The 25,189-nt window shown below is 58.3% G+C and overlaps 1 protein-coding gene across 8 annotated transcripts in view; it reads right to left on the bottom strand.

Annotated features, from left to right (window-relative positions):
• CROCC (ciliary rootlet coiled-coil, rootletin) overlaps positions 1-19,713 on the bottom strand; it is a 40,964-nt gene extending 21,251 nt beyond the window's left edge. For 3 of the 8 annotated variants that reach the window (XR_008665314.1, XM_055332249.1, XM_055332251.1), the window contains exons 1-16: positions 19,556-19,713; positions 18,811-18,955; positions 17,460-17,614; positions 12,007-12,192; positions 11,830-11,913; positions 11,694-11,755; positions 11,445-11,610; positions 10,884-10,990; positions 7,710-7,946; positions 7,141-7,237; positions 5,982-6,065; positions 5,377-5,610; positions 4,190-4,389; positions 2,378-2,560; positions 1,126-1,270; positions 339-485 (exon numbers count right to left, since the gene is read on the bottom strand). Coding sequence is in view for 7 of the 8 variants with exons in the window: in XM_055332249.1 (XP_055188224.1) it covers positions 339-485; positions 1,126-1,270; positions 2,378-2,560; positions 4,190-4,389; positions 5,377-5,610; positions 5,982-6,065; positions 7,141-7,237; positions 7,710-7,946; positions 10,884-10,990; positions 11,445-11,610; positions 11,694-11,755; positions 11,830-11,913; positions 12,007-12,192; positions 17,460-17,614; positions 18,811-18,955; positions 19,556-19,615 (2,292 nt within the window). In the remaining variant the exon portion in view is untranslated. The remainder of the gene's footprint in view (positions 1-338; positions 486-1,125; positions 1,271-2,377; positions 2,561-4,189; positions 4,390-5,376; positions 5,611-5,981; positions 6,066-7,140; positions 7,238-7,709; positions 7,947-10,883; positions 10,991-11,444; positions 11,611-11,693; positions 11,756-11,829; positions 11,914-12,006; positions 12,193-17,459; positions 17,615-18,810; positions 18,956-19,555) is intronic. The other 5 variants (XM_055332252.1, XM_055332250.1, XM_055332253.1 and 2 more) reach the window with 5 other exon arrangements.
• Positions 19,714-25,189: the final 5,476 nt, after the last annotated feature.

Below are 25,189 nucleotides of genomic sequence, written 5' to 3'. Positions count from 1 at the left end.
CCAAGGATGCCCCCTCCCCTCCCCCCGCCCACCCATCCCAGCTAGCCCGGGCGAGGCTCCCTGGGGTAAGGGGCCGTCCCTTGGGCGTGTGGACACTGAGGAGGGGGCAGTACAGAGGAGGGCTCAGGGAGCTGCTTCCTCTCACGCTGAGTCAGGACAGAACAGAGACAGAAAGAGAGGCAGCGGCCAAGACAGGGCCAGGGCCAGAGGTGTACAGGGAGCCATGCACCGAGGCAGGGGTGGGGGCTGGGGCTGGCCCCGGGGTACCTCGGCCAGTGCGGCTTCTGAGTGGGGAGGGCAGGGCCTGGGGCAGGTGGGCCCACTGGCACCCGGCATACCTGGGCGACAAGGCGGTTCAGACCCAGCTTGTCCTGGGCGAGGCTCTCATTGAGGGCGCTCAGCTTGGACAAGGAGTCCCGCAGAGAGGCCTCCTCCACCCTCAGCTTGGTCATTGAGAGCTCGAGCTCCACGCGGCCAGCCTCTGCCTGTGGGGCCAGGGTGGCCAGAGACGGTCAGATGGAGAGACAGAGAGGGGAGAGCCAGGGAGAGGCAGGAAAAGATGTGCGGAGACACGGAGATGGGAGAAGGCAGAGAGATGGAGGCAGGGGGCGAGGAGAAACAAGAGGCAGAGAGATGAGCCCCTCAGAGATGGGGGGCGGGTGGAGAAGACACACGTGAGGCAGAAAACCACCAGTGCAGAGGCCTGCTGCCTATGAAGCTACTCCGAAGCCGCCCAGGGCAGGGCTGGGCAGGAGCAGGAGAACCCAGCTCTCGCAGGGCAGGGCCAGGCTCACAGGGCCTCCAGAGTGGTGTGGGAGGGCACCGCTCGGACCCAGACCTCAGGGCTGGGGCAGGCACCTCTCACAGACCCCACAGGACCTGTGTCCAGAGATGGGATGGAATAACCTGAATGACAGGCACTGCCCCAGGAGCATCTGGAAAAGCAAGGACGTGACCACTAATAGAGGTCAGTTCACCTATGGCTGGGGTCAGAGGTCAGCCTGCGGTCTGGGTGGAAGGGGTCAGAGGCCACCCCGACACCGGGGTCAGTCCGTGGCCAGAGCAAGAGGGCCTGGGGCCTAGGGCACAGGCAGGTTTGTGGCTGTGCAGCACACGGGGTCCCACCTTGCTCAGCGCCTCAGCCACCTCGGCCTTCTCAGCCTCCAGCACGTCCCGCTGCAGCGTGGCACAGCTCAGCGCCTCCCTCACCTCCACCAGCTCCTTCGCCAGCCCTGAGCGCCTCACTTCCAGCTGCTCTAGTTGTCTGTGGCTGTGGACAGAGGGTGGGTGCGTGGGCGCCCTGCATCACTTCCCTGCCCAGAGTCTCCCGCAGCCAGACAACGTTGGCGTGGGCCAGGGGCCAGGCCTGAGAGAGGAGCCCTGGAGGCCAGGGCCTCCCTCACAAGGACAGCCAAGCCCTCCACTTTTGGCTCTGTGACGCTGGGCCTCAGTTTTCACATCTGCAAAATGGGGTAACAGCTGCCTCATGAGGCTGTTCTAAGGACACATGACCTACTGAACACGAAGTGCTTAAAACAGTGCGTGACCGATCTCCCCAACAGTCTGCAGAAACAAGAATACCCACTACCGACATACTAAACACCACCATGACTTATGCCTCAGAGGAGAAAGGGGTGCAGCAGTTAAGAGGCTAACTCTGAAGGCAGAACGCTTGGGTTCAAATCCTGGCTCTTCTAATAATGAGCTGCGTGACCTTGGTCAAATCGCATGACCCTTCTGTGCCTGTCTCACCATCCACAAGATGGGGACAGTGACAGGTCCCACACCAGAGTCATACCTTGAGGGCCGAACAAGAGAAACTCAGTGCTTGCGATGGTGTTCGGCACTTGGTCACATTACAATTAAAATTATTACTGTTAATTTTCCATTTAAAAAATAATATCAGGGGCAGCCCAGGTGGCTCAGCGGTTTGGCATCACCTTCAGCCCAGGGCCTGATCCTGGGGGCCCGGGATTAAGTCCCATGTCGGGCTCCCTGCATGGAGCCTGCTTCTCCCTCTGCCTGTGTCTCTGCCTCTCTCTCTCTCTCTCCGTGTCTCTCATAAATAAGTGAATAACATTTTTAAAAATAATAATAATAATATTAATATTACTACTGTTGTTTTAATTCTTCTTGTCACCAGCCATACCCCTACCTCATGGCACTCCTCTGACCCCTGGGAAGTGACAATACTTTTCTGAGCCTGTTTCCTGAAAGGGCCAGGTAGGAAGATCTTACATCAGAGGAGTGCTGTGAAGATTCCTCGAGATGGCAGGAGGCCTGGGACACCGTGGGTCCTCCCCGGTCCCCCAGGATGCTGTGCGGAGCCCCAGAGTACATTTCAGTGGCCCTGGCAGAGAGGCCAGAAGCCACTCACCTGCGCTCGAGCTCCCTGCGAGTCCGTGCACTGTCCTGGGCCGTGGCCTCCCGCTCCTCCTCCAGCTGGTCCCGCTGGCGCCGCAGCTCCTCCTGAGCCGCCTGCAGCTTCTCCCGCTCCTGCTGTAGCTCCTCGGCCTGCTGCTGGGCCGCCTGCAGGCTGCAGGCCAGGCTGTCCTTCTCCCTGCAGGAGGAGGGGAGGGGAGGCTGAAGGCGATGCTGGGGCTGCTCTCCCCAGAGAAGAGGACCGTGCTGCTGTCCTAGCAGGAGCCACATCCTCCGACCTCTAAGGCACTTGCCTCCAGGAAGCCTTCCTGCCTCCCCCCATGGGTGACTCACTTCATCCACATCTCCCTGGAGCTGACCCCTCCCCCAGCAGAGGACACCCAGCTTTCCTTCTCCCCCAACCCTCCCACCCACCGACCTGGAGGCCCCGTGAGATGGATGGAGACACTGGCATTATTTCCAACCACTCCACCAGGTCACCAGGTTGAAGAGGCCAGGCTAGGCTCCTCTGCTGTCAGCTCTGCTAGTCCATATGACCAGGAAATGCCCCTCAGCACCCCGAGCCCCTCAATTCTGGAAGATAGAGCTGGGTGTGCCCAGATGGCAGCTTCCTGCTGCACAGGCCGGCAGCACCTGGGAGCCAGAGGGGGAGGGAGGGGGCAACTGGGAACTCTGGAGATTTTCAGTGTGCTGCCTTCCCCCCCACTTTCAGCAGTCACAGCAAAGGAGGGGGGCATGTGTGTCTGTCACCCCTCCTTCCAAGCCAGCTAGGGTTTTTGGCTGAAGCTAAGGGTTGATCGCTGCCATCGCCTCCGCAGCCCTACCTCTTCACTCGAAGTGGCAACCCAGATGTACACTAGACGCTAAGGCTGGCAGTGGGTGGGAAAAACCATACAGCACGACAGGAAGTAAAAACAGCACGATGCAAAGTGAGGTGTTCACTGTGTACACAGAGACCTAAAACCCCTCCTTCCAAGGCATGGGAAGCACTGGTCTTGCTGTCAGATGGACCTGAATTCCAATTCCTACCCATGGCCACACTGTTGTGTCCGCTCAGACAAGTCTCTCAAGCTCAGGACTGTCACAGCTCTGAACTGCCTGAGCGTGATGGGAAGACTAACTGAGCCTGGCATACGGCAGGTGTACAAGAAGCTTCTTCAGCCTCACCGCCAGGAAGCACCATGGGAAGCAGAACCAGCGAGTTAACTGTGGTTAGGCTGTGACAAGGTCCCGCCCTTTTATTTCCACCTTCAATTTTCCAACTGTTTATTCTGCTGTTACATTTACGAAAAAAAAAAAAAAAGACAGCAAACAACAACAACAAAAATAACCAGGCATCTAAGAGTAGATAATTTCTTGTCTCCAAGATCTCCAAGAAACAGTCTAGAATAGCACTGTCAACAGAACTCTCTGAGATGATAGAAATGTTCTCTGGCCATCTGTGGCTACCAAGCACGTAAAATGTGGTGAGGATAACAGAAAGACAGAATTTATACTTTTTTAAATGCTTAATTAATTTAAAGATTTTATTTATTTGACAGAGAGAGAGCACGTGAACAGGGGCAAAGGCAGAGGGAGAAGCAGACTCCCTGCCAAGCAGGGGGCTCAATCCCAGGACCCCAGGATCATGATCTGGGCAGAAGGTAGATGCTTAACCAACCAAGCCACCCAGGCACCCTGAAAATGCTTAATTAATTTAAATTTTAACAGACATTCTAGGCCAGTGATGAGCGCGTCAGTGCAATCCACATGCTTATGGGCTCGGGCTGGCATTAGACCCAGGCCCCCACCCCAACCTCTCAGGCACCTGCTCAGGAGGCCGATGGTGCTCCGCAGACGCTGGGCCTCGCGCTGGGCGTCCTCATGAGCCTGGGTGGCCCCGTCAGTCTTGTCCCGCAGACGCTGCAGCTGTTCCTCCAGGCTGCGGCGCTCACCCTCGCTGTCACTGAGCTGCTTCCGCAGGGTGCCCAGGAGGTCCTGGCTGGCCTCATAGCGCCCACGCATGTCCTGTGGCATGGGAACCACTGAGTCTGGGGGAGCCCTAGGAAGCTCCCAGAGCGCCCCCTACTCTCTGCTCCTTCCTGAGATGTACACCAGCCTACTCTGCGGCGAGGCCTGGAGCAGGAGAGAGGAGCTAGCCCCCCAGGCGAGGTTTCCACTCCTGTTCACTGTCCCGACCACCTGTCTGAGCACTCTGCTAGGGCTCTGAGCCTCCATTTCCTTGGCCGCTCGGACCTAACTAAGGCCCAGACAAACCACCAAGCACACTCGTTCCTCTCCTGGATTCTGACTACCAGGGCTCCTCCCCTTTGCACCCAGGGTGACTCTCCCCCAGACTCTTCGATGCCCCTAGATCCCCAGTTCCTCTCATCCTAGACTGATTCCAACACCCCCTCTCCTCCCAGCCTTTCCCAGGCTCCTGGCTCCCGCGGTAGGGCCCTCTCCTCTTCTCCTTCTACACCAGGACTCTAGCTCTGCCCCGGCTCCTCTGGCCCCAGGCTCCGCCCCCAGCTGCCCAAGCACCTCGCACTCTGGGCTCAGACCTGCCCCAGCGCTCTCAGCCGCCTCCGTGGGTCCCCACTCAGTGGCTCTTTCTCAGGGCTCTGGATCCCCTCCAGGACCCAGCCACTCTCTCAGGCCCGGGCTCCTCCCGCGGAACCCCGGCCCCGCCCCCACAGCGCTGGCTCCGCCCCTGGCGCTGGTCCCGCCCCGCAACGCTGGCCCCGCCCCGCGATGCTGCCCCCGCCCCCTACAGCGCTGGCCCCGCCCCGCGATGCTGCCCCCGCCCCCTACAGCGCTGGCTCCGCCCCGCGATGCTGCCCCCGCCCCCTACAGCGCTGGCTCCGCCCACGGCGCTGGCTCCGCCCCGCGATGCTGGCCCCGCCCCACGGCGCTGGCCCCGCCCCGAGTGGCCCAAGCACGACCCCGGGGGCCTGGGGCGCCGCCCTGGAGGCCGCCCTGGAGGCCGCCCCGGAGGCCGCTGGGGCCTCCCACCTGGATCTGCAGCTGGCGCTTGTGCAGGGCCGAGTGGATGAGGGCGAGCGTGGAGGAGTCGGAGCAGGCCGGGGATGGGCCTCGGCGCGGGGAGCGGCCGCGGCCGGGCGAGGCGCGGCGCGGCGGGGAGGGCGTCCGGGGGCCCGAGAGCCCCCGCAGGCTGCCGTCCGAAGCGTCGGCCGTGCGCTCGGAGCCGCTTAGCTGGACGCCGCTCTCCACGTCCGACAGGACGGCCTGGGGGGGGGCGGGGGGGGCCGCGGGTTGGCTGGGCCAGGAAGCCCAGGGGCCACGCTCGGCCTTCCCCCCACACTGGGCGCACATTCCTAGCTCGCTTCCCACAGGCCTCCCCGATTCCACCCGCCCTGGCCCAGCCCTCGGCGGCCGGTGAGGTCTCCCCTATGCTGCCAAGACAAATCGGGCATTTCCCACAGGTGGGCCTGGAACGTGCAGCGCCTCCCCTCAGGCGGGGGCTCGCCTGGGGCAGAGGCCAGGCTCAGCTAGCAGGGGCCTCCAGCAGCAGCCTGGGGTCCCCGCGCGCCAGCCACTAGCGGCCCAGCTCCAGGCCACCTGGCCCCGCCCGCACAGGGCTCCCGCCCACCTCACACCTGTGCCAGGTCTCTCAGGGTCTGCTGCAGCCCCTCTCCGTCCTCTGTCTCCAGGGCCGCCTGCTCCTGGAGCCGCAGGGATTCCTGGCATGATGTTGGGGAGACAAAGAGTGGTCAGGGTTTCTACCCTAGCCTGAAACTCCACCTTCATCTCCCTCCCGGGGCCCTGCCCACCAGGTGGCCGCTAAAGCCATGCCCACAGGCCAAACGCTTGGTAGACCGCAGAGCAGCCCCACTGCCCTCACTGACCGACCAGGCCCAGAGAAGCACAGTGTCACTATACAGGTCACACGGTCTGTTGGAGGAGGGCTGGACATAGAACCCAGGCCAGGCCCCACACAGAAGGATGACCAACCCAGGCAGTACCCTTGAAGGGTGTCCCTCTTGGAGGGAGGCAGCTGAGCCCCAGGAGAAGGAGCTCTGGGCTAGCAGGGCACAGGCATCTCAGTTTGGGCCTGTTTCCTCATCCGTGTAATGGGACTCATGCTACATACAGGGCTGCTGAAAGGATGAAATACGATAAAGTAGGTGCACGTACTTACCACTAAGCCGGGCACACACTAGGTACTCACACTAGGCCGGGCACACATTAGGTGCTCAATGAATGAGGGGTAAAACTGAGTCTAAATGGGATGCTAGAGGGATCCCTGGGTGGCTCAGCAGTTTAGCACCTGCCTTTGGCCCAGGGCGTGATCCTGGAGTCCCAGGATCGAGTCCCCCATCAGGCTCCCTGCATGGAGCCTGCTTCTCCCTCTGCCTGTGTCTCTGCCTCTCTCTGTCTCTCATGAATAAATAAATTAAAATCGTTTATAAAATCTTTTATAAATAAATAGGATGCTAGGGGTACCTGGGTGGCTCAGTTGGTCAAGCATCTGCTTTTGGCTCAAGTCATGATCTTGGGGTCCTGGGATCAGGCCCCAAGTCAGGCTCACTACTCAGTGGGGAGTCTGCTTCTCCCTCTGCCCCTCCCCCTGTGTGTGCATACACACAGGCTCATGAATAAATAAATAAATAAATAAATAAATAAATAAATAAATAAATAATAAAAAGAGCAAGCAAGCAATAAATGGAATGCTAAGGGTGGCCCAAGCAAGCACAGCCCTCATCCACAGATCTGTCTCCCAATCCCCCCCATGTCTCAGGGGCAACTGCATCTCACCAGGGCCTCAAGCTTCTCCGTAAGGACCTTGTTGACCTGATCCTTCTCCAGATTCTGGTTCTGAAGGCGCTCCACGGTCAGGGCCAGCTCTGTCACTCTGGCAGAAGGGCAGTAACAAACATGAATGGGAGACCCACCCACCTCAGACCACCAGCTCTGTGACTTTCATGCTTTCCCAGACCTCAGGAAGGGACTCTAGCATCCACCTCCCTAGCTGTGTGACCTTCAGCAAGTCACTTCTCTCTGGACTTCAGACTACTCATCTGTAAGAGGAGAGTGAGGCTGCCATTTGCTTTCCCTCATGGGAAGACACTCTAGGACTCATCCAGGTCATAGGAGCTCGGAGTGGAAGTTCTAGCATCAGTGGTTAAATCGTTCATAACGTGCCCTGAACAAGAGCCCCCTGAACCTCAGTACCCCCCCTCTGTCACACAGTGTCTATGAAGACTAGCTGAGCTCACACGGGGGGAGGGCCCATCCTCAGTGAACAGACACTCGTTCCTCCCTGAATCCCCAGATGCACACTCTACAGGGAAGCCTGCCTCCTGTGCTGCCTACCAGGTACCCACCTGGCACTGAGATTGGCCTTGTCCAGGTTGCTCTGCACCTTCAGCTGGGCGAGGTCCTTCTCCTGGAGCACCTTATCCCGCAGCTGCTCCTCCAGCTGGGTCTGCAGCAGTGCCTGCTTCTCCAGGGCTGCCTCAGCCCGGCTCTCAGCCAGCCGCAGGCCTGCACTCAGCCCCAGGTCTGCCTCCTGGATGGCTCTTGAGGCCCGGGCCAGCTCTCCTCCCAAATGCAGCAGATCTCTGGTGGAGAGAACAGAGGATAGAGACAGAACAGGGGCAGGGTCCCAAGTATAAATTAAAACTATCCCAGGATGGTATAGTTTTATAGGTATATAGTGACAGCGATGTCACTGTCAGATTGGCAACAAAACAAAACAAAACACAACGTCACATAAAACACAATGTAGGCAAGGCTATGGAGAAACAGGCCCTCTGCTACACTGCTGGCATGACGTAAGTAGGTGTAACCATGACACAGGGCAATTAGAGCTCTGAAAATTATAAATGGATCGGTTCTTTTTTTTTTTAAGATTTTTATTTATTCATTCATGAGAGACACAGAGAGAGAGAGAGAGAGGCAGAGACACAGGCAGAGGGAGAAGCAGGCTCCATGCAGGGAACCTGACATGGGACTCGATCCCCGGTCTCCAGGATCACGTCCTGGGCTGAAGGTGGCGCTAAACCGCTGAGCCACCCGGGGTTGCCCAAATGGATAGGTTCTTTGACCTACTGACTATACCCCTAAGAGTTTATCCTATAGATTGGCCCAATGCAAGGAAAGTGACTTGTCTATGTGATCCACTGCAGCATTGCTCATGTAAAAAATACTGGCAACAATCTAAATTTGCATCAAAAGAGGGCTACCATTAAATAAATCTGGTATATCCATTCAGTGGAATACTCTTCTCCAGATCCTGGTTCTGCAGGCGCTCTGCGCTTGGCACAGAATCCACTTGGGATTCTGTTTCTCCCTCTCCCCATCTCTCTCTCTCAAATAAATAAATAAATCTTTTAAATAAATAAATAAAACATATTTAGGGGTACCTGGCTGGCTCAATTGTCATAGCATGCACCTCTCGATCTCAGGGTTGTAAGTTCAAGCCCCATGTTGGATGTAGAGACTTTAAATAGATAATAAAAAAAACTTTAAAATAAATAAGGAAATAAAAATAAAACATATTTAAAAATATATCAAAGAGGTTAAATCCTTTTCTTCTCCAAAGGAAATAGTAATAGTAAGTAATAGTAAGAAGAAGAAGTCCCTCATAGAAGATTTCCAGTTAATAAATACATGAAGAAGTAACAGAAAGGAATAATCACAATTTGGTGACCTCTAATGAGTGTCTGGGTCTTGGCACTGGGCATCAAGAGCTGCCAGTGTAGGGGATCCCCGGGTGGCTCAGTGATTGAGAGTCTGCCTTCGGCCCAGGCCGTGATCCTGCGGTCTCCGGATGGAGTCCCGCATCGGGCTCCCTGCATGGAGCCTGCTTCTCCCTCTGCCTGTGTCTTTGCCTCTCTCTCTGTGTCTCTCATGAATAAATAAATAAAATACTTAAAAAAAAAAAAAAGAGCTGCCAGTGTACAAAAAGAGACATCCAGGCACACAGCACTTATGAAAAAGTCTTGGGATTTTTTTAACAAGATAAGTGACTCCTCTGTGACACTGATGAGTCAACTGGAAATCTGGCTACTGAATACCTGATGCCTTTAACAAACGATCATTATAAACAAAGTTTTAATGCAAAAAAGGAAAGGAACTGGCCTGCCTGCCTCAGCTCTCCCCAAAGCCTCACCTGCTCAAAGATCAAGCAGGACCATGCTCCCCTGCTCACATGGGCCTTAGGGGTTCTCACAGCCTGACCCCCCTTCCTGCCTTTGGCTTCAACCCCACTGACTGCCATGTCCTCCTACCTCCGAGCCTTCGCTCACACTCTTCCCTCTGCCTGGAGTGCCCCTGGCTCTGCTGGTTAAAATCCTACCCAGCCCTTGAGGTCGGTGCAAATTCCACCTCTCCTATGAAGTGTTTCTCTAACTTCCCCAACCCTCCCATCCTCTGAGAATCTGTGGTATTCTCTCTATTTCCATGCCACTCACCACTCACTTCCTCAGTCTAGAATTTTGGGGGTCCATATCTTTTCATCACTAGAGCCTGCAAGGTCCTGTAGCAGAAGCTGAACATTCTAACGGATTAAATGCAGGAGCTTAAATCCTGTCTCAGCCACTTACTTTCTTCTGTGTGACCTTGGGAAGGTCACTCTACCTCTCTGAGCCTCAGTCCCCTCACCTGTAAAATGGGAATTATAATTCCCACCTCATAGGGACGTTGTAGATACCAGAAGAAATAAAATGGGGCAGCCCCGCTAAGCCCAGCGGTTTAGCGCCACCTTCAGCCCAGGACATGATCCTGGAGACCTGGGATCGAGTCCCACGTCAGGCTACCTGCATGGAGCCTGCTTCTCCCTCTGCCTCTCTCTCTCTCTCTCTCTCTCTCTCTCTCTCTCTCTCTCTCTCTGTCTCTCATGAATAAATAAATAATATTTTTTTAAAAAAAGAAGAAATAAAATGGCCAAAGAGCCTAGCTCAGAGTAACACCTGGTAAATGCTGACTGCCCTGATGGTGCCAGAAGCTGTTTCTGCCTCTCCACAGAGCCTACACACAGTAGGTGTGCCGGGCTGGACTGACGTTCAACTGAGTTGAGCTGAATTCAACTTAAAAAGAGGGGCTAGGAGATCCCTGGGTGGCTCAGTGGTTTAGCGCCTGCCTTCCGCCCAGTGTGTGATCCTGGAGACCAGGGATCGAGTCCTACATCTGGCTCCCTGCATGGGGCCTGCTTCTCCCTCTGCCTGCGTCTCTGCCTCCCTCTCTCTCTCTCTCCCTCTCTCTCTCTCTCTCTCTGTCTCTCATGAATAAATAAATAAAATCTTAAAAAAAAAAAAAAAGAGGGGCTAGAGCACCTGGGCGGCTGAGTAGGTTAAGCGTCTGCCTTTAGCGGGTTCTGGGATCCACCTGCATCCACTCCCTGCGGAGTCCTCTGCTTCTCCCTCTCCCTCTGCCCTTCCCCTGCTCCTCTCTCTCTTTCTCTCAAAAATAAAATATTTGAAAAAAAAAAAGAGGCTGTCCAGCAGATGCAGCAGCATCTCCGCAGGCCGCCCCTCCGGCAGCCGGGCCTCCCTCACCTCTCAGTGGACATCTTCACCTCGCTGACCAGCCGACGCACTCCCACAACCTGCCTCCAGAGGAGGAGCAGGCGGCTGTGCTCATTGGTGATGTAGCTGTTGAAGGACTGGACAAGGCGGGTGAGTGAGGGCCAGCCCGCCCCCTCCCCAGCCCCGCCCCCGCCCCCCAACTCCGAGGGTCCTGCGAGGTGGGGTCGCCCAGGAAGTGGGTCCTCCCCTGGGCCAGCGCCCAGCCTGTGTCCAGGGCTGGAGGGAGGTGTCCCGCTCAGAATCTCCAGCCTCCCTCCCGCAGGGAACTGGCTGGAGGCCCAGGTTTGCATCCCAGCTGCCAGCTGCATCACCTGTGTGGGCAGGTTACTTAACTTCTCTTTAAAATGCGCATGACAGCACCTACCACACAGTTATTATGAGGAACAGGGTCCGGGCTGAGCAACTATTTACCTCTCCTAAGGGACTCACAGGCCAGCACGGCCTCCCTCTCCTCCTGACCCCTTCGTCCTGCCCCTCGGGTCAGGCTGGGCCCCTGAGACCCCACTGGCCTCGCAGCACCCCTGTGCCCACCTCCTCCTCACGCCTCCACGCTGCCTCCCGCTGCTCCAGCTCCTTATGGCAGCGTGTCCAGTCGGTAGTCACCTTGCGGATGTCCTCACTCAGAGCCTGGTTAGCCGAGCTCGCCTGGTCCAGCTGCTCTCGGAGCATGGAGTTCACCTGGGCCAAGCTGGCACTCCTGGGGGTGCGAAAGGGACCGGTGTGCACATGGCAGGAGAGGACAGCCCTGCCAGCCCTGCACCCTCCCTGCCGCACCCCCACCTCTGCTGCTCCTCCTCCAGGCGGACAAGGGCGCTCTCCAGGTCATGGCTGTGCTCTGTGTCCTGGACGGGAGAAGTGGGGCATCAGCCTGGACAGGCAGAGGGAAGGGCCTGCCCTGCCCCACCCTGGCACCCACCCGCAGCCGCTGTCGCTCCAGCTCTGTGGATCTCTCTACCAGCTGCTGCTCCAGCTCCGAGCACTTCTTCTTGTACTGGAGAGTCTGTGGATGGGTGGGGAGTGGAAGATTAGCCCTAGGTGGGGGGGTGGGGCAAAGCGAGTACAGGGGGGAAGGGGAGGAGTGGGTGGCCCTGACCTTGGCCTGCAGCCGCTGCACCAGCTGGGCCTGCCGCTGCTGGCCTTCCTGGTAGGCCTGCAGCTTGCGCCGGTAGGAGGCCTGCTCCTCCTGCAGCTGCCTCCGCAGCTCCACGCTCTGCCGCACCAGCCCCCTGGGCTCTGGCGTTTCCAGCTCCCCAGACTCCAGCCGCACAGCCTGCTCCAGCTGCAGGGAAGGTCCCTGGGTGAGAGGCCCGGGCCTCCCGGGAAGGCAGCACAGAACTCTGCAGAGGGTGCCAGGCTGGGCCTGAACCCACAATGCCTTGCAGGCATACACGGGCAAGCCCAGGATGCAGTGCATGGGTGCAGAGGGTAATGCAGCTGTGCACAGACACAGACTGAGCATGCATGACACACAGACAAGGCATGGGTGGACACATGCAGGTGGGCCCACAAACACGTGCATGCAAGGCACAAAGCTGCACGAGGGGTTGGGGGTAAATCTTACAGGCCCTTTGTGTGCTCGCATGGGTACACCATGTGCCTCTCCTCCAAACACCCAGCGCAGCTGTGGTTGATTATTAGCAACATGCCCATGTCTCCCCGTCCCCACCCAAGGTGAGCTCAGGAAACCTAGATTTTTGCTCTCCACTGCCTCTTAGCCCCAGAAGAGTGGGAGCAGCAAATTGGCTGAGATCGTGAATTAATCGCATGAGCGCCTGTGAATCCATTCAAACAGAGGCAAAATACACACGCGCATATCTGGGCTGAGAGACATGCGCACACGTAAGGCACACTGGGAATCTCAAACATCCCCAGCGGGACGCAGAGGAACTCCCGGCCCACCCCCACGCCTCACATACACCGCGCTCTGAAAGAGGCACCAAGTCTCTAACATCGGGCCTGCTTATTAATACCCTCCCATCCCTGCCGAGCCCTGGGTTGTCCCCCTCCCACCTTACGGGAAGCTTCTGTGGGCACCCTGCTCCACCCCCAGGCAGCTGGCAGTCCCTTCATTGTCAGTCCCTGTGAGCTCAGGCAGGATGCCTGTGTTGTCATCACCATGGTTGCTCTGGCTGAGCCTCCTAACCCTTTAGGCACCTGCTGGTCCCAGAGGCCCTTCAGCTTCCTCAAGCTGCCAAGGAAGGGAGGAGGGAACAGGAATGACAGAGGAGTGACAGGGCCCAGGGAGAACCAAGGGGAAGACAGCCCCGCCTGGCTGAGCCTGACCCAGGCCCACACTGGCCATCTACCTCCCCAGTGCCTGGCCCGCTAGCCCAGGCATGGCATTCCCATGCCCTGCACACCAGCTGCCAGGGAAGCCAACAACAAGGGCAACTGCTCTCACCCTGGCTACATAATGGGACCAGGCCAGGCCAGCCCTCTGGGCCTACATTCTCCCAGCAAGCCCGGGAGCCACACAAGGAACCACCGACAACACCTGCTCCCTACTCTCTCTGACCCTCCCCTCCCCATGGGCTAGGGTCAGTGCTGGGGCAGGGTGACAGTGGCCACCGGGGTGCCACCCATAAAGAAGGGTCAGCGGGGACTGCTTGGGGGCTTCTGCCTGGAAGGCAGGCTGCAGGCCCATGACCAGTGTCTGCGTTGAGTCGACCTAAGTCAGGTGACAGACAAATGTCTCCATCTGAGCGTGGTGGCACTGAGATACCATGTGTGTTGTGCATCGATGTGGGTGTACCTCACTGGCTGTGGCTGGGCTTTTTGTCATTTGTCCCCATAGGGGACCCTCTTTGTGTCTCGGCATTCGCAGGGACCTCAGTGAGGTGGCATCTGTGGCCACAGGTCTACGCTGCGGTGCAAGCATTGGGGACGTCTGTGGGTGCCCATGTGTTCACGTGTTTTTATGTCTACATGCAGGCCTGCAAGTGGGTGGGGCTGGGGAGCGTGTCTGAGCTCCACGTGTGTCTGTGGCATGCATATCAGCAACTCTATGCAAAGTGCAGGGATGCAGCACAACTTTGGCTGTGTCGGTCCACGAGACGTGAGACCACGTATTGTGTTGTCTGCAGGATGGGGTATCTCAGTGTACAGTTGTGTTTCTAGGTGGTACGTGCTATGAACCGGGGGGACTGTGTGATACCTGGCTGTGGGTGTGACATACGCTGTGTCCAGTCCATGAATCGGAGTGTATCACTAAGGGGACTGTGTTTCCGCGTGACTCGTCTTGTGCATCTGTGTGTGTCTCCATGGGGTCTGATCAGGGCTCCTGCTCTGCATGTTTTGCACATCTGTGTGAACCAGGTGCTATTTGCTGCTGTGATTTAGAAGGGTTCAGGCAGTTGGCGGGTGCTCCACCGACTTCCCCAGTGCTCCCAGCCAGCCCGGGCCACTCCCAGCCACACCTCGCCCCCTTCTGTAAACTTCACCCCTCACAAAACAGCCTTTCAGTTTAACTTGTAATTCAAAAGGAAAAGAGGCGGGTCACCAAGCTGAGGATGAAAGAAGTTTACTGTCTCCCCTAGCAACCACTGCCCTACTACCCACCATTCATTCAGTCCAGGTTGCCATGGAACTGGGGGAGCCCAGGGGGTCAGTCCTGTGGAGCCCAGGGGGCGTGGCCATGCCTTCCCATTCCCAGCTGCCTCGCCCAACACCTGCTAGTCAGGGACAGGAAGATGGGGGGGGGCCTCCAAAGGGACCATGAGGTCCTCCTTCTGACCTGGGAGGTAGCCACAGGGAGCCCCTGCCTCAGTTTCCCTACATGCAGTCAACAGAATACAGATCCTGATCTTGCTTCCACTTCTTTTTCCCAGGGATGCCGTGGGGTTTAAAGGATCAGAACAACCTCACTGGCCTCCAAAAGAGCCCACATGTATGACCAGAGGGGCAGGCCTGGCCACCTGTACTGTGGGAACACGTGGGCAGCAGGGACAAAATCCCACAGAACTGATTGCAGAGCCCTGGACCAGGGGTCTTTCTTTTTCCTTAAGATTTTATTTATTTGAAAAAAAAAAAAAAAGATTTTATTTATTTGGGCAGCCCAGGTGGCTCAGTGGTTTAGCGCCACCTTTGGCCCAGGGTGTGATCCTGGAGACCTGGGATCGAGTCCCACGTCGGGCTCCCGGTGCACGGAGCCTGCTTCTCCCTCTGCCTGTGTCTCTGCCTCTCTCTCTCTCTCTGTGTCTCTCATAAATAAATAAAATCTTAAAAAAAAAGATTTTATTTATTTGAGAGCGAGCACAAGAGAGAGCACAAGCAGGGGGGAAGGGCAGAGGGAGAGGGAGAAGCAGACTCCCTGCTGAGCAGAGTCTGACATGGGGCTCGATCCCAGGACCCCCAGGACCCCGGGGTCAAGACCAGAGCTGGAAGCAGATGCTTAACCCACTGAGCCACCTAAGCACCCCTGGACCAGGGCTCTTAACCCAGCTCCACCAATGACCTCGGCCAAGCCCCTGATCTGGGCCTGCTTCCCCATCTGTGATAAGGCAATCTCCAGACTCTGATGTTCTCTGGGAGCCCAAACCCCAGGACCAGCCTGGAGGCCATTCTCCTCCAAACCCTGCCTGCAGGTGGGGGGCTTCACTCACACCACCTGACACAGAGAAAAGTGAAACACCCAGCTCCCTCTACACGCTATTCAAGGGCCTCCCCAGCCACCCTTGAATCTTCTAGACTAATGCAGCCCCCCACGCCACCGCCTTGGGCCTCCAGCCTCAGCAGCTGTGTCTTGGTAGAAAAAAAACCTGCCACCTCCCACGTCTCCTCTCCTTCCCCTGCCAGCGAGGGGGGCCACACCGGCTTCATTATCAGTCAGAAGCTGGCATTTAAGAGGCAGCCCCTAGGGGCCTGGCACTGTGCCAGTGGCTAAAAGATGAGAGGGTGCTAAACTGGGAAGAAAGCTGGCTCAAGGCCTCGTCACCCCCAACAATGGAGCACTCGGGCCAGCCCACCCTCCACACCCCCTGCAAACCCTGGAAAACTAGCTCTGCACTGTCCCCAGCACTAGGGGTGACTATGCCCCCCCACAACGCCCTGCTCCTCTGCAAGTCTCAACAAGTTGGGGGCCTGTCCAGGCGAGCCAATACCAGGACACTGGCATACCCCACAACCACACACATAAACGCATATCCCTCTTCCCAACATGACCATGCAGCCCCTGCGTGGACAGGCCGAGCCCAGGGATCCTCGGCTAACCTGGCTCTGCCTAGCACACGGGGGGCTCTGGGCCGGCTTCCGGCTCTGGGCTTCAGTCTCCCATTTGTTACCACGAGAGGGTCATGTCTGAGGTCCTTCCAGCTTTCCAACTGCCCCCTCTCCCCCGGAACTCCTGACACAGTTGTCTCTTCCTACACCCAGAAAACAAAACGGCAATGCACAGCCCTGGGCCGGGGGTCGAGAGCCCAGCCTTCACTGGCTGTGTGACCCCAAGCCTGGTGCTGTCCCTCTCGGAGCCTGCTATCCCCTCTATTAAATGAGTATCATAACGGTCCCTCAACCTTGGTGCCTCCGATGTGAAGCACCCTGCCAAGTGCCAGGCACCCAGTAAGCACTCAATAAACAGTAGTTACTGTGACGACTGCTATTACCACCGCGCACCTCCCAACCAGACCCTCCCTCCCTCCTGCCACTCCCACTGACTTCCAGCCCCCCTCAACTCCCTAGCGTCGCCTCTCACGTGCCTGGAGGCCCAAAGGAGACAGTGCACCAGAGACCACGTGCACTCGGGGCCCAGGCCCTGGGAGCCCCACGAGCCTGCAGCACAGGTCCCGGGGCAGCGTGAATCCTGTCTGGACTCGGAGGCCGGCCTGGCTGCTCCCTCCTTCCTCGGCGAGGCCTCACGCCCATGGAGAGTGGCCACAGGGCTGCCCTGGAAGGTCCCGCGGAATGCTGCCCATGCCTACTCCAGCCTGCCTGCCTCAGTCTCAGCCGCCGCTGGCCGGACCCCAAGACCCATGGACGTGGGAGCACAGAGATGTCCAGACACTCGGGGCAGCAGGGGCCTCTAGGGGTCCTACTCTCTGTGTTCCCCACCCCAAGCAGGAGACAGACAGGAATGAAATACTCTGGGACTGGCACTTGATCCCACCACCTCACTGACTCCTCACCAGCCCACGTCACACTAGCATCCCCACGATAGAAAACAGACGTGGGGGATCCCTGGGTGGCGCAGCGGTTTGGCGCCTGCCTTTGGCCCAGGGCGCGATCCTGGAGACCCGGGATCGAATCCCACATCGGGCTCCCGGTGCATGGAGCCTGCTTCTCCCTCTGCCTGTGTCTCTGCCTCTCTCTCTCTCTCTGTATGACTATCGTAAATAAATAAAAAAAAGAAAAGAAAAGAAAACAGACATGGAGGGCACAGTGATTTGCTGAAGGCAAACATGCCACGCATGTTGGCAGGGCCACAATCGACACCCAGGCCAGCCCAACTCCGGGCCCACCTTCAGCCCAGGGCCCAGGTCCAGCCTGGCTGTCTCCTGCCCTCGCATCAGGGGAGCACCCTGGCCCAGCTCTTGGCCCTCAGGCAGCACCCACCCTCTCGCTGACCGCGTTGTACTTGATGGCCAGCTCATCACGCTCCGCGCGGCTCTGGGCCAGCAGGTCCTCCACGCGGGACAGCTCCTGCTGCAGCAGCTGGTTCTCCTCCTGCAGTGACAGCACGGAGGCCATCTCTGTGGCTGGCAGCGGGGCTGGAAAGGGACAGCAGGCACGAGGTTGGCTTCCCCCCAAGTCCAGGGGGACATCCTCCCCCCACCGGTGCTCTAGACACATCACTAGAGGCAGGAAGAGGGACCGGGCCCCTGAGTGTGGATGTAGCACGGGCCACGCAAACACACAGCAGGACGGGGGGTAGGCAAAGAGATGGGCCTAGAGCTAGACTCGGAGTGGACACAACCACAGCTGAAGGGTGGCCCCAGCAGGCCCAGAACGTGCGGGCGGGAGGCTCAGTCCTGGAGGCAGGGACTAGACCTGAGTTCTAGCTCCTTCCTTCTCCAACTATGACTCCTCCCTGGGTCTCAGTTTTGCTGCTCTGTAAATGAGCGGAAGGGCAGCCAGGCCCGACCCGGAGGGCAGGGAGGCCTCCTTAAGGGAAGGGCTTCGTGTCACTTCTGAAGCCAGAGCTTAAGACAGCACAGGTCATGTTGGGAGGAGAAGGAGGCAGAGGAGGAGGGGGGAGAAGGCCAAAGGGAGAAGTGTCCCCTGTCCTGTGGGCTCCCCTTCCATCCCAGGAGACTGGACACACCCCCCAGGCCTCTAGGCTCTCCCAGCCTGAGGTGAGGGTTCTCTACGTCTCTCCTCGCCTGGGGCTCCTAGGGGCCCCACATCCCTGGGCCTCCCAAGGAGGCTGAGGTTGGACAACTGAGGCCAGGGCGCCAGAAACACCATGAAGGAAAGCTGCAAATACGCCAGCTATGACGGACTGTGCCCTTCCCAGACTCTCAAGCCACATGTGAGGCTGTGGGTGCCCCCCTCCCCCCCAAGGAGGAACAGGGGCCCATCAGCCTCTCTGCCCGGGCGGGGAATGGTCAGTACCACCCCTGGGCTTCTGCAGCGCCCTGAGCTAAGCTGAGCTGCCCTCCCCCTGTAACCTCGGGTTCAGGCAGCTCCCACCTTCCCTGGGGGAGAATGTGGTGTTTGGGTCTAAGTCTCGGCTGCAGGCTGCTGGACGGGGTGCTCAGCCCCTGTGGAGCGGCACCACACGGGGAACAACTCTGGGCAAAAGTACCTCTGAGCCTCCATTTCCTCATCTGTAAAATGGGTCCCTCCACCACAGGGTTGTGCCTGCCTCACGGTGAGTCACTACTGTCACTGACCATGGAAAAGGGGGATGTGAGGAGGGGCGAGGTGCAGGCAGGGTCTGTGGAAGGTGAAAGAAGAGTAGCACCTTGGCTGTCAGGCTGGGAGAGGTTGCGGGTGACAATCTCCCTGATGCGGGCGGGCAGGCCGGCGGTCCTGGGGGCGTCCTGGGCTGGGTCCTGCGCGCTCAGGCCCTCCTCCTGGCCAGCTCTCAGGACGCTGCTCTCCAGTGTCTGGTAGGGCGGTGATGGGGAGAGAGAGCCTCTGAAGGGGACCTGGGACCCTGGGCTCCCTGGCCCGCGTAGGTGAGGAACAAAGTCCTGCCGCCCAAGATGTGGGTGCCCAGGAGACCCTCAGGAAATCCCCCAAATGGAGGGAAGCCTGGGAGTTAGTATGGCAAAGAGCCCCATGGGAAGACACTCTGTGTGCCCCCTGCCCGGGGAAGGAGGCCCCACCGAGGACCAGAGAAGTGAACCCAACGGCATGGCCTGCTCACAAACCCCATCCGGGCAGTGCAGCATCGGGGGCCCAGGCCAGCTCCCACCCCACGTGGTGAGGATTCCACTGTGCTAGCTGAGGTCACCTCAACCCTTAAACCTGGGAGCAGGGAACCCCTTTTCCCATGGGGCACTAGGATAAGGGAGCCGTAGCAGTTGAGCCCAGAGCATCCGCTCTACCCCTCATCCGGCTGGGAGCTGTAAGCGGGGACCCTGTGCACCCCACCACCCACCTCTCCCACGCCATGACCCCGAGATTCACCTACTACTCATCCATTCTTGCTAGACCCACACTCCCCTGCCCTGGACAGGGTGGGCCCAGGCCTCAGGACCCACCTGGATAACAGTCTCCAGTGTCGGCTGGGCCTCCGACGACTCCTCCAGCCCCAAGCTCATGGGGGGAGGCTGGGGGCACCCCCCTCCAGGGCCCCAGAGATCGGCTCAGCTCGCCCACCCCACAGCCATCCAGTCCGCTGTGCTGAGCACTGTGCAGATTAGGCTTAAATCCGGCGGGGGGGGGGGGGGGGGGGGGCCCGCATGTGACCACGGGGTGGGCCGGGCTGAGGGAGGGGGAGGGGCCGGGAGGGGAGAGGAGGGGAGGGCAGAGAGGGAAGGGGAGGGGGAGGGGGGAATGGAGGGGGAAGGAGGGGGAGGGGAGGAGTGGGGAGAAAGGGAGAGGATAGAGAGAGGGAGCAAGAGGGCCCTGAGCCGGGGACCCTCCACAACACCCCCCCAAACTGTCCTCCCTCCCCAGCTGCTGGGTCCTAGAGCCGCCAAGCCCAGGGGGTGGGGGCAGCCAGTCGCTGACCTTCTTTGCTGACCCAGGCAGGGGTCACGTGGTTTGCTAAGACTGTTCACAGGGTGCTGGGGTGACGCTTTCCCACATCAGGTTCAGGGCAACCACCGAAGGTGTGGAATGGCCCACCCCAAGCGATCTGGACCCCCTCATCCCCTCGCCCCCACTTCCAGCCCCACACAGGCCGTGTGCTTCTGAAGAAGCAGCTCTGCCCCTCTGGGTCTCCTTGTCCGCTTGTAAGAGGCGGATAATATCGGCACCCACTCATGGGGTAGTCTGGGGGATCAACCCAAAAACCGTGTGGGCACAACGATCGTGTGAAATACCGATTTCACTCATTTGAGAATCCAAAATGGACAGTCCCTGTACCCCAGGGCCAGAGGCCCACCCCCACCTCCCACTGTTCCCGCCCCGCCGCCCGCTGTGAGGCCCCAAACTCTGGACTGAGCCGCACATCTGCGGTCACATGGGAGCCCAGCTCTCCCGCTCCTTGGCAGTATGACCTCGGACAAGGTACCTCTCTGAGCCTCGGTACCCTCATCTCTGAAATGGGATCGAGAACAACTACGACACCGCATCTCTGAGGATCCAGTGAACTGAAAGGTAGAGGGGGTTGGAACCCAGCGGGCTTGGGGTGAGCAATGAGGAGCTGTTCTGTTTTCATTAGCGTCCCTCCTGCTTCCGGGGCCCCTCTGAGCGCCGGGTCCCATAGGAGGCATATTGGCTCATCTCATTAGATCCCCACCTCAACTCATTCCAGATGAGAAAACCAAGGCTTAGAGAGGTTAGAGCTCTCCCCTATTCAAAGCGACACGCCGCAGGGGAGTGGTAAGCCCAAAGCTCATTTTTTGGGGGCCAGGCAGCCCCCCAGTAAGTGCTCCCAGGCGGGGCCAGGTATTTTCCCTTTAAGGTTGTACCACATGGGGATCCCTGGGTGGCTCAGTGGTTGGACTCCTGCCTTTGGCCCAGGGCATGATCCTGGAGGCCCAGGATCGAGTTCCCCATCAGGCTTTCTGCATGGAGCCTGCTTCTCCCTCTGCCTGTGTCTCTGCCTCTCTCTCTCTGTCTTTAAAAAAATAAAAACATAAAAAATATAAAAATAAATAAAAATAAAAAGACTACCACGTATCTAAGTCACACCGAGGAATGCAGCAGGTGCTGCACAAATGCACCTCAGTCAGGCTGGACCCCTCACACTCAACTAGGAAATCTGTTCTGCAGATGGAAAACCAGGAAACAGGGCACTCCAGGTCAAAAAGGTAAGTGCCATCAAGATGCCATGGCAACCAAGGCCAAATCTAGGCAAAAGTGAACTCAGCCAGGGGCAGAGAGCTGTCAGTACAAAACTCTGGGACTCTCATTTTCCCACCTCCAGAAGTCCCCTCTACAAGCTGCGTACCCATAACCAGAGCAGAGGGTAGGTCACAAACACCCCTCGGCCAGGGTCTGCACCCCCGCTTGCCCAGCTTGGCACAGAGGCGGCCCCACACGTGCTTGGTGAACTGAATTATTCTGTGCCTTCCCCCAGCAGTGCCCTAAGGGATCAGGGGAAGGGAACAGGATGCCAGAACCCTTGGCTCTGCCCAAAGTTCTCCCCCTCGAGTCTGACCATGTTCTCTAGATCCCAAGAAATCACATCTAAACTCTGTGTGTCCATGTGGTTCTCCAACATCTGCAGCCAAATCTCAAAATAATGGAATTCTTCAGAGGAAAAGACTGGATGTGAGAGCTTCAGCATCAGACTCCAATCTTGGCTATGCCTCCCCACCAGCTGTGTGACCTGGGCCACTGACTTCGCCCCTCTGAGCCTCAGTTTCCCTGTCTGTAAAATGGGATGATAATGATTGTTTCTATCATGAGGATCCAGTAAGGCGATCCATGCTTAGCTGTGTGCTTGGATGTGGTGTGGCACAAACTGCTATGTGTAGGGGGATCCCTGGGTGGCTCAGCGGTTTTGCACCTGCCTTCAGCCCAGGGCGTGATCCTGGAGTCCTGGGATCGAGTCCCACATAGGGCTCCCCGCATGGAGCCTGCTTCTCCCTCTGCCTGTGTCTCTGCCTCTCTCTCTATGTGTGTCTCTCGTGAGTAAATAAAATCTTAAAAAATAAAAATAAAAAAGAAACTGCTATGTGTTCACCAAAACATATTTCCGATTCTTCTTAGGAACTGGGACTCCCTTGCAGTCAGAGATGGCCATGTGATCACGTTCCGGCCAGTAGAATTAAGACAGAAAGAACGTGTGCCACTTCAGACCTGGCCCATAAAAGCCTCCCATGAGGAACTGTTGACCTCCTCCCCTGTTCTCCAGCTGGAAGGAAAGAACGCTGAAGTCCTAGGGGATGCGAGAGCCACAAGCTGGAGGGGTCTGGGTCCGTGGGTCGCCATGTAGAAAGCCACCTGTCAAAGACCCAACAGGACTTGCCATGAATGAGAAATAAACTTCTGTTAGGCCTCTGAGATTTCAGGGTTTCACTGTCACACCAGCTAGTACTACCCTAATGATTACGCACCGTTAAATAAGGCCTAAGTGTTGGCTCCTCCTAGCGCTATTATTACTATCGACAGTGTTACCAGCTCTTCACAGTACCCTTGCTAGAACCCTGAGCCTGGCACACAGGGGCACACTTCAGCCATTGTTTGGAGAATAAATACAGAGGAGACACTGCACTCGTTCTCTCCCACTCTTTGCACTTGTTCTCTGGCCCACCCTCCCAGCCTGCTTGGCCTTGCCCACCATCCAAGCCTGCTGTTTGCCAGATTTAGCGCCAGGAACCAGCCAAAAAGCCCCTCAGAGATGACTCGTGAGTTTCAAACACACCCGTGTCCTTGCCCACTTATGCCTTTTTTTTTAAGATTTTTAATTTATTTATTCATGAGACACACACACACACACACACACAGAGGCAGAGACACAGGCAGAGGGAGAAGCAGGCTCCATGCAGGGAGCCCGATGCAGGACTTGATCCCAGGTCTCTAGGATCACGCCCTGCGCTGAAGACGGAGCTAAACCGCGGAGCCACCCGGGCTGCCCACACTTATGCCCTTCTTTATTCTCCTCCTCCTGACTAGGAATTATAACAAAAACATTGAACCGACCACAAGCCTGGCCTCTGCCCATCACTCTGCATCTGTAACTCATCTCTTTTAACCTTCTTGACAGCCCTGTGATGGCAGCCCTGTTCTACCCACTTTACAGGTGACGACACTAAGGCTCCGTGAAGTTAAATAACTTGCTCAAAGCTCCCCAGCCTGAAGAGCTGAAGCCACATGTGAGACCCAGACACGCCTGGTTCCAAAGTTTTGAGCAATCATAGCAACAGCTGCCATTACATAGCATGTACTGTGTGCACCACCCTCGCATGCGTATTATATAAGCCACTGCTATCTTTTGCTTACACTGCTGAGATGGTCCCTCAGTTCTAGTCTATTCTCACACAATGGAGATCACCTCCCGCTTCTGCTCAGTGCCCCCCACCCACCCACACACATACACACTGCCTCCTGTCACAATCAAAATAAAATAACAAAATTCAGGCACATGAGTTTTGCCCCCCTGGACCCCAGTCAACTTCTCCCACCTCATCATCCCCTTCTCTATCCCCCCGTGCTCATGCCACTCCAGCCACGCTGGCCTTGATTCTCATCAAAACACATCAGGCATGCTCCCACCCCAGGACCTTTGCACTTGCTGCTTTCTCTGCCTGCAGTGCTGTTCCCTCTTTTGCATGGCTGCTTCCTGCCTGTCAACCAGATCTTGACTCAAAAAAATATCACCTACTGAGAGAGCGAACCCTGACCCCCAGCTAAAGTGGTCCCTGACCGTAGGCACATGGTTTTCTCTAACATGTATGTTGTCTATCTCCTCCAAGGACAGGGACCAAGTTGGCCTTGTTCAATGCTGTCTGCACAGCCAAAGCTCCACGAACTGCTGTAGGATGAGTGAGTGAATGAATGAATGCAAAGAGACAAGGAAGAATATAGGGAGCTAAATGAAACAAATTGAAAAGAAAAAAGGAACAATTCCCCTGAGCTTTGGTTCAGGTCACATGGGGCAAGTCCTGGCCTTAGATGACGTCACCCACAGACCGGGATCCCAGAAGGACCCCCAGGGAACATATGGCAGCACCTGCTGTGCTGCATCCCAGGAGCTGGGGAAGGGGGGACCTGACATTATCAGGGGACCCCTGAGTGGGAAGGGTGCCTGGAGTCCAGGCGGGCCCTCACCCCCAGGGCTTGACACAGAGCCTGGGGAGAGGAGGAGCCAAGTCAGGCAAAGCCTCCAGATCCATCGGCTGCTTCGGGTCTTTTCTGAGCCCAGCTGCTGCCTAAGGAGACGAGGCTGGCTTCAGCGCGGGACACGGCTTGTCTATTTGTTAAGCACCTGCTGTGAGCCCAGCTTGGGGAAAGCGCGGGCAGAAGGTACCGTCATGGACGCCCCCCAGTCCCCCCCGCAAGGCCCAGGCCCAGGGGGCGCTGGGGAGACGGGCCACCGCGGGGGCAGACCTCGGCCCAGGGCACAGTCCTCGGGGGTTTGCAGGGAAATCACGACGGAGCCCAGCCCAGCCCAGCCCCCAGCCCAGCCCCCGGCCCCAGGACGAGCAGCCCCAGGGGGCCCGGATCCCGCACCGGGGGCGCCCCTGCGGCAACTCGGCAGCACCCAGCGGGCGAGGGCGGCGGGGACCGGGGCGGGGGCGCAGGAAGCCGCAGCGCGGAGCTGCCGTTAGTGGGGACGGCGGGGAAGGGCCTCCCGCCGCGGGCTCAGGCCGCCCAGCCCCGCAGGCCCCCGCCGCGCCGGCCCCCGCCCGCGAGCGTCGGGAGCAGCGTCGGGAGCAGCGTCGGGAGCAGCGTCGGGAGCAGGGGTGGGGGTGGGGGTGGGGGTGGGGGCAGGGGTGGGGGTGCAGGCAGGACGCCCGCCGAGCGGGGGTGCGGGGCTGCGGGGGCGCGGCGAGGGCGCGGGGTGCCCTGGGGCGCGGGGACTGCCGCTCCGGCCCGCCCCCTGGCGCGCGCCCGCCTTCCCGCCCGCGCGCGCCTCCGCCTCGCCCCGCGGCCTCCGCCCGCCCGAGCGCGCGCCCGCGGCCTCCTACCTTCGCGCGCCGCCGCCAGGGCCGCCGCCAGGGCCGCCGCACGGGCCGGGCGGGGCGGGGCGTGCTCGGGGGCGGGGCCACGACGGGGCG

This window comes from Nyctereutes procyonoides, unplaced genomic scaffold (genome assembly GCF_905146905.1).
Source record: "Nyctereutes procyonoides isolate TBG_1078 unplaced genomic scaffold, NYPRO_anot_genome, whole genome shotgun sequence".
NCBI classification, from domain to species: Eukaryota; Metazoa; Chordata; class Mammalia; order Carnivora; family Canidae; genus Nyctereutes; species Nyctereutes procyonoides.
Note: the sequence above shows the minus strand (reverse complement) of the source record. Positions and strands in the feature narration are given on the sequence as shown.